We start from the raw sequence: 8,778 nt of genomic DNA, 5'->3' as shown, positions 1-8,778 counted from the left end.
TTTAGTTGGTTGTGTGGGTTTAACCCATTCAACTGAGAAAACATTTGGTTATATGAAAGGTTCCAACCCATCCAACTAGAAGGGAAATGCGTGTGTTTTCACACTTTCACAATACTCGTTGGCTACAAATTTGCACCACCATTTAGCAATTGTTCGTATCAGATTAAAATCAGTTGTTTGAACAACTACAGCTACAATATATAGAGACAATAAAAGCAATAGAGACATTAAAATCAAACGAAACAGGCTCACAGAACAGGGCTCAAAAGCATATTAAGAGGTGTTTGGTTTCTATAGACTAATTTTTAGTACCTCCATTTTAATCTCTAAATTAAACAAAGGAACTAAAATAGAGATATTTTTTTAGCTCATGTGTTTAGTAATTTAGAAACTAAAATAGATGGACTAAAAATTGATCCATAGAAACCAAACTTGCTTGGGAGCTAAAGACCACATGCGTTTGCCTAACATTCGGTACCTGAGGTAGTATACACTCCAAAATTATGACTCCAAATTTACTTGGGAGTCCACATGCGTTTGCCAAACACTCAGACAATATTCCGCGTTAGGGCAACCGATACATAACTTAAACAAGCAACCTAACTTGCTCATCTCCGCGCCCTGGTTATGACTTGACATGCTTCTTCGCCCAGATGGGTGGTACTGCACCTTTTATAGCTCTCCGTATATGAACTAAGATTTTGGCATATGTTCTGCACAAGAGAGCATGCCCGGTTGCTGCTGAGTTCCTGGTGCACATACCCCGTTCCTCGCCTCATCTGCGTGCACGTTTCTTCTGCTTATCTTCTTCCCGGTATCTCACACGCCTCTCTTCCCTCTGGCGCTTCTTCGTCAGTAGCTCGGTCTTGGCTTTCTCTGCCTCGTATGCTTTTTTCTTCTGTTGTTCCTTAATTTTCTTCTTCTTTGCCTGCGAGGATACAAGGAAATCATGAGAAAGAGGCAGAACAACGGCTGGCAGTAGAGCTGGCTGCTGTGTGATTAAGGCATTGCCTTCTCGTGTTTTATCAGCCTTAGCTGTTGTATAGCTGCGTGTGTCTTCTTCTCACTAGGCTGCATGATTACAGGCACCCTGTTTTCAACTGGTGCTTTCTTCTGCTTCGCTGTGTCCTTAGGCTTAGATTTAAAGGGAAGTAACTGTTGCAGCTTTGCGGGGATCTCGACGGGATTGAACTTGCGTGGTTTCCGCTCGATAGGCTGCGAAGTGGGAGATAATATCATGTGAGAGGCAACAGTCATGCAATAATGTTATGAGGAAACTGTTGAAGGCTCAGAACCTTGTAAACTGAATCCTTGTTGTGTGGGGTAGGGATATTGTGTGCCTTCCGCAACTCAGCAGTTGTTCTCATGCCTTGCCAGGTCTGCTCTCTAGGTTGCAGAGCAGTGGTCACAGGGTTAGAGTACGTAGGAACTTCAACGTTGACCCAGGCACGCAGGAAAACAATGTCACTCATAAGAATTCTGTCCTCAAATGTACATCTTGCGATTCCTTCTGTATTTTCCCCTTTTCTCTTCAACATATCTCCTGGCTCAATCTTTGCTGCCTGTAATGAACAAGAAACTATTTGCATGCTTACGTTTAACAGTTACATTTAACCGTGATAAACTATCAAGGCATGGTATTTACTCATTACCTTTTTAACCTGTCCTCGGATTCCACTTACAGTCCGAATGGCAGCACCTTCAAACCTAGCAACCTCTAAATCGGATGTGAACATTCCCTTGATTAGTGCAGTCTTCTTAAATATCTTGCATGGTGTGCCTGTGAGCTTTATCTTCTTCACAATTCTGGCAGTATTGTTGAATTCTTGAACCCATCCTGTTGCAGTTATCCTAAATGGCACCTGCGAAGATGTGTAATCAATGTTGCAAAGTATATCAGTCTAAGGACACAAAAAATGATTATAGCCAAAAGAAGAGATAGAAAGCAAATTGATCAAAAGTAATTTGAAATGGGTCCTGAGTTACAGGTTCAAAGGACAACATTGATGTGGTGTACTCAATCCTATTTCCCGTTAAACCAAACACTAATAAACACATACACCCACTAAAAGTAATCATTAACCTTTTTTCAGATAAATGAGTTGTGAAACATAAAAATGGTATCTGGGGCAGAGTCAACATTTTACATCAGCACAACTGTGGACTTTTTGTTTTGTTGAGCTATGAACAGTTGTTACAACAGACTGTTATCGATCATATACTCCTCAGTAGTTCAGTCACCTAGAATCATAGTGATTCATGATTTCATGTGATCATGTCAAAGCAACAAAAGGGAGAAGTACCCCAAAATAAGGCATGAAAGATTATACATGGCAATCGTGTGAGGAAGGTCTAAAATTTAAGATAACTAAATCATGTATGGACTAATGTATACATCACTAAATTTACCTGATTGTTGGAAAGATTCTGGACTGCTAATACACCACTCTTCGGTGGAGCAAGTGGTCCCCAAAACATAGCAAAGCAATGCATATGCTCAGGTGTATACTTCAGCATGCGGTGTCGACCATTCCGATCCTCTATTGCATACACAGGGGTTGTTTGAAATCGCCTCCAACCAATTGAAACTATGATTGGATCCTTTGTCTTCAGAACTTTCCTGTGCCACCTATGGCGCTTCAAACTAGCCTACATGATGATAAGGTACATGTGAGTCATGAACAGCAATTCATGAACATACATTTGATCTGCCATACTGATCATTAGCAGCTATCCCAGCCCATGGCATCAGAAGATAAAAAAACTAGCCCAGATAGGTGAATGCAGAGAGACGCATGTCACCATCTTTTTCATGGATTGATACGGAAACACAATTGTGATTCTAGTATGTCAACTATGTAAATGAATTCAGGACACAGCAAATAGGACCAAAGAAACGGACCTGCATGAATCCTGTGTTCTCCTCACCAAGGCCAATCCCCCCAACAAGAATGGGGTGGCAAGGATCAAAATGCTCAACAAGCTCAAATGGCACACCATGTACTTCTAACCTGACATAAGTACCAGTCCTGAATCCTTCAATGTCTACTCGAGTCTCTTCATCAAGGTCATTGAGCTCAGATATATTCATTTGCTTGCGTAGTTCCATTTCCTCCTTTAGCTGAATGTTCAAAAGCTAATTAGTACCGAGATATGAAGTGAACAACCTCAAAAGAAGCAACTAGGCAAAGGGCATTATGATAATACCTTGTCAAAATAGCCCCCTTCATTGGACTGTTCTCGTCTGGATTTCTTCTTAACATCATCAACTTCATCGTCAGATAACTCAGAACCATCATATGTAAGTCTTAGTCAAAGAATCAAAAGAGAAGATAGAAAAGATACTTAAAAGAGATAAAAAATAAAAACATCATGTCAAACTAAATAAACCAGGCAGAGAATTTTTTTTCCCCACATAAGTGAAACCAAAGAGCAACATGAAAGCTAAAAATGGAAAAAAAAAGTACTGGTGCCCTTTTATCCTCTATGATTGTAGGTGGAGAATGAAATGAAAAGGTAATAAACATGGACCATATATTAAGGATATTGTGCATCAAATTTCGCTCTTTGTGCAAGCTTCTTAAGTCTTCTTTCTTCAACTTCTGGGTCATCTTTCGCTTCCACATTTTCATCTGTCTGGGCCATATGTACCTCACCAGTTTCAAGATCTTCAAAATCTCCATACATTTCCTCATCATCCTCACCACGATCATCTGTATCCTGTCCTCTCAAAGTAGCTTTTGACCAATTTCCAGTCACAAAACGATCACGGATGCTTTTGATGAGATCTTCATTAGACCAATCTTTTAACTCTGCTTTGAAAAACTTGGAGCAATCCTCACCATCAATATCACCAAAGCTCGGTGATTCATTCTTTGCTTGCTGCAAACCATCAAAACCACACATTTATGTTCTATAAACATATAACAAACAAGGATCAACTGTTGCAACTTGCAATTGTGTGCAATATGCATCACACCATCCAAAAAATGAGGAACATTTAAAGAAAAGCATAAAAACACTTTCATTGCCCAACAACATATAAAAGAAACAGTACAACGATAGGGTAAAGGTGGTTTATTAATGTGCCTAATCAGGCTAACTTATATGCTAGGTTATCATGCAAAAAAATAGTATAGCTTGCATTGGACAGATGAGCCATGCATGCAACGAATATGCACCTGCTTTTGTCCTTTTGGTCTGAAAAATTCATCATCTGAGCTGTTGGCTTCACTATCATCATTTTCTTCTGCAACACTGCCTAGCTTTGTTGAAGGTAGTCCATAGACAAGTTGCATCAAATTATCACTCCGTCGGGACATTGTTCTTGCAAGAAGGGATTCTTTCCATTTTGAAGTGTTCTCAAGTTCATCCTCTAAAACATAAAAATAGATGCAAAAAAAGGTATCACTTTAATATGCAAAGATAATGAGCAAATAAACTAACAATCTGTATCATAGATCGGTGCAGCAACCAAGATATCCGTATGAATCTGTGAATGTAGTACCTGGATCACTAGCTTCTCCACTATCATCTGCTGATGATGCAGAATCTCCAGATAACTGGTCATCACCAGAATCCTCATCATCATTTGCATCTTCATCAGTACCCTGTAAGGTAAACAGAGGATTGATGAAATAATATGCAAGAATAAAAGATTTAGTTGATGCATGAACTAGGTAGACTTCCCAGTATGGACTATGTACATTTCCTGGGTTGGGTTACAAACATATGCTTATAGTATATGTGAAAACCATGCTCTAAAGGACAGGGAGCATAAACTGACATACAATAGAGTCTGAGACAAGAAAAGCTATTCATGACAAGGAAATAAGAGAAAACAATAGACCTCATCATCAAAGTCATCTCGAAAATTAGCAGATACAGCTCTTCGCCTCAATCTTCCATTGCAAACCTCTACTTCTTCCCTCAAGTCAACATCACGATCCCTCAGCTGGATATCATCATTATCCCCTTCGCTATCACTAGAGCCTTCAGAATGTTCATTGCTCTCCATGGTGACTGCATTGCTATTGTTACCATCATCTACTTGCTGCAAAATGTTTGTGTCACTCTGATTATCCTGGCTTGCAGAGATGACATTGCCTTGAGCATCACTGTCTTTGGATTGAGCAGCAGGACGCCCACCAAAGAAATTTATAAAACTTTGCTCCAACTTTTCATCAAGGGAGTATCTTGGGTTTTGAAGTGTTTTTACCAGGGCCACACCCACATCTTTACCTTTCCCTGTAAAGTGAAAAACCAGCAGTCCAACATAAATAAAATTAATAGTCATAAGTGGCCAAGAGCAGACTGAAGTTACGATCAAGGGTAGGAATCCAGATGCAAAGCTGAAGTCAATCCAATTCAAACAGTTATTCTTTAAAGGTCCATATTGTACTGTAGATCTACCAAAAAAAGAAGGGCTCCTGTTCCAACAGTATGCACATTCTAAAGATATAGATATAGGATGAACAAATGGAATGATTGACGAACCACAAATATACGGTAGGGAGGATCAAGCACCAATCATGTACACAACAACCAGCATTGTGTTATCCAGCGTCATAAATAATTTAAAGCCTGTTATTCATCTGAATATCACAATAGATAAGGTAATGAACGCAGGAAAAAAAAAACAGCTTGATGGCCTTGTATTCTTGTTGATGGAAGCATGTTTATGAATGGCACACTCATCCGGACAGCATTAATTAGTATGAATACACATACTACAAGAAACCCCAAAGCAATAATGCAATGAATGAACAAGGGACTCAGCCTATACCCTAACCTTACCTTGCTTTTTGGGTGCATCATTTTCATCACTTTTTGAAAACTGAACAAGATGATCATTGATATTAATATAAACAGCATCCTTGTCATAAAGCAAATCCCCAAGACCAGACATTGGTGCATAGAACAGTTTTTCCTTGTCACGCAATCCTCTTTTCTTTGCAGATGATGGCAAAGGGCAAGGATCACCTAAACCCGTCACCCCTGACAAGCTGAAATCACCAGCCCCTGTGATATGCACCTGCACAGATTACTGTGCTTCATAACATAATACAAGTGCATTCATCTGGATAATATAACACTGTAAAACTGTTTATTGGATCTTCAAAGCACAAAGTAACACGCTAACTCAACATCAAGTTACACTGATCATGAAAGGGACAAATATTTACCTTGGTCCCTCTTTTCATATTACAGCCACGGAGATAACCATACAATGTTATTGTTCTGTCACACTTTCTGTTCAACCGCACACTTTCTGTAGGGGTGACATCCTCAAATCTATCAACTAACAAATAAGGATGAGCCATGCGCCAACTCAATTGGATAGGTTTGATTACAGAGATGAATCTTGCAAGATTATGAACTTCTCTTTTCGTGTATCTGCATGAAATTGTATGCCAAATGGTCATAGATCTAAGCAAAAAGCTTCATCACACTCAGCAGGTAAATATAAAAATGCATCGCGATGCTCCAGCATGAGAAAAAAACCATAAAAACTATTTATAATATATGCTTAGCTGTGAGCTAAAACTGGTCCAAACTGACAAAAACATGTGGACTGCTGTTCCAGTTATTTAAATAGAAAGTTAATAATATGAAAGAAAATGGCAACATACTTTCCATGAATCAGACCAGACAAGTAGAATAATTTTGCTCCCTCTTTTATCTCAGCCCAGAATCGATGTTTAAGGCGCTGCTTAGTTTTCCGGAGTTTTTTCACGTCTTTAAATTTATCAAGGTGTGTGAGCACTCCCATCACCTTGGGGAATCCATGGACTTGCATGATATTAAGAAACTCAAATGTATCCTGGGAACAAGGAAAACATATCAATGAAAAATCAATTGTATGGTAATATAGTCCAATACAGCTAATTGCACTCATCAGTGTAATTTAAAGTCAAGACTATCGTACCATGTGGGTTAACACTGTTGAATACTAGACCATGATAAAAGAACTACACATATCGTCATATACTCATATTAGAGTATCTGAAGTTCCCAACAGAACGTTTAGCCAAACATATAGCAGGGTGAAAGAAGTCACATCAGAAGATCTTCTAAGGTATGTTTAAAGGGAAAGGGGAGGTATTTGAAGTCTTCTACACGTGTTTACTAGAAAACTTAACATAGCTACATAGTAAACTGGTCAAAATTTTGAAAATAGAAATATGCAAAACACACCATTTCAAATCCATAGCTTCCATCAATAAGCAATAAAGCGAGATCGGCTATTTTAGCAGCATCAATCATTCCATTGATATCATTTGGACACTCTACGAACTGTACCCTCCTACTTTTACCTGCACCCAACAAACAAACGATAAGTTTACCATCTTCACAGAAATCTAGCATTACTCCATTATGTTTTGATTTTCAATGTACAGTATGCAAAGGGTTCCTTAACCTGATACAACAGTGATGGGGCCACGAACTTCGGGCAAGTTTTGCTTGGTGTAGTGCTTTACCAGACATTTTATCAACAGTGACTTCCCAACCTAATAAATTTGAGGTGAAGCGATGATGAGATAGAGTAGAACATTAACAATCAGCTGTGCAGATTGCAGTGCATACCTGTGGAGGTCCTTGAACTACAACAACAAAAGGAGGAGGTTCACCGATGGAACGGTCCATAATTGGCACATGAAGACGCCGTTGTTCAATCTCAGCTGATCGAGCTTGTAGACGTTTCGCCTTGGCTGCTGACTGAAATGCAAAAGCCTGAAAGAATGGCAAGGTCGTCTGATTAGAACAATGCTTCCAGAATCATGTCGCCCGAGCAGGTGCCACGGACGTGACTTGCTCGAATCTGTATCATACCTTGGGGTTCTTCTGCTGCCCCCCTGCGTCATCGCCGGCGTCGCCCTTGCCCTTGCCCTTCTTCTTCCGCGCCTTGGCGCCGGACTTGTGTTGGCGGTGCGCCTTGTGCGGCTGCTCGCCGCCGCCGTCCGCCGGAGCCATGGGGCTACCTAGGGCTCCCGCCTCCTACTTAAAAAGAAGCTAACTTCTTTTGTACGCAGCGGCTGAGGAAGAGGGTTTGCGGCGGTAGGCCTTGCCGCCGCTGCCGGGAGGGAGACTGGCAAGGGTTTAGGGAGGCGGCGTCTCTGGAAAAGAATTACGTAACCCAAGTCCTTTGCCCGAGAGAGCAAACCTGCGCTTGCCGCCCCCACGTGAGAGTCCGAATCTCAAAGCTAAAACTCCAGCATGGGCCTTGGGCCGTATTCTATGCCACGCTCCTACTAGCAGGTCAGGAACGTAGGCAAGCAGGAATTCTAGCAGACGTCATCGCAGGTCACGAACGAACGAGTGAAACCTTGCCCGGCGCCGCCCGTAAAACGAACAGCCTGATCATCCCGGCGGCAGCAACCTCCAGTCGCGCGCACAGTGACGGCCTGGCATCGGTGTATTTTTTTATGTTTGGTTGCTGCCTAGCACAAGGCCGGACATCAACGATTATTTAGGGTTTATTTATTTTAGCTTATAGATTATATAATTTAAAAGATAATCTAAATTATTTATTATAGATTATAATTTGTCGATATTATAATCTGTATGTAACTGTTTGGATGACCAGATTATATAAATGAAGATTATTGATTTCTTCGACACAAAGTTAAAGACAACAATACCCGACCGTGCGTGTGATTTGGGGAAAAAAGAAAAATAGGAGAGGTTGTAATTTTATAAACATAACCATGGGTAGTGGGTCATTTGCTAAAAATAATTTTAAATAAGCTACTTTTGATGAGATTATGAGATTATCAT

The 8,778-nt window shown here is 40.3% G+C and overlaps 1 protein-coding gene across 2 annotated transcripts; it reads right to left on the bottom strand.

Annotated features, from left to right (window-relative positions):
* Window positions 1-212: 212 nt before the first annotated feature.
* LOC103634616 (ribosome biogenesis protein BMS1 homolog) lies at window positions 213-8,202 on the bottom strand. 2 transcript variants are annotated; one of them, XM_008657139.4, is made up of 18 exons: window positions 7,834-8,202; window positions 7,588-7,734; window positions 7,421-7,511; window positions 7,198-7,316; window positions 6,633-6,823; window positions 6,186-6,396; window positions 5,797-6,034; window positions 4,850-5,247; window positions 4,508-4,610; window positions 4,182-4,375; window positions 3,548-3,882; window positions 3,208-3,301; window positions 2,903-3,121; window positions 2,410-2,649; window positions 1,653-1,862; window positions 1,296-1,562; window positions 1,012-1,215; window positions 213-928 (listed from the first exon to the last, which is right to left on the bottom strand). In XM_008657139.4, the coding sequence occupies exons 1-18, from the start codon at window positions 7,972-7,974 to the stop codon at window positions 776-778; spliced, it is 3,555 nt and encodes a 1,184-aa protein (XP_008655361.1). In that variant the 5' UTR covers window positions 7,975-8,202; the 3' UTR covers window positions 213-775. The 2 variants fall into 2 exon arrangements, 1 of the variants encoding a protein (XP_008655361.1); XR_004853922.1 differs by having other exon boundaries at window positions 237-928; window positions 1,296-1,579; window positions 7,834-8,180.
* Window positions 8,203-8,778: the final 576 nt, after the last annotated feature.

This window comes from Zea mays, chromosome 1, assembly GCF_902167145.1.
Source record: "Zea mays cultivar B73 chromosome 1, Zm-B73-REFERENCE-NAM-5.0, whole genome shotgun sequence".
NCBI classification, from domain to species: domain Eukaryota; kingdom Viridiplantae; phylum Streptophyta; class Magnoliopsida; order Poales; family Poaceae; genus Zea; species Zea mays.
This window is presented reverse-complemented; position numbering and strand designations above follow the sequence as displayed.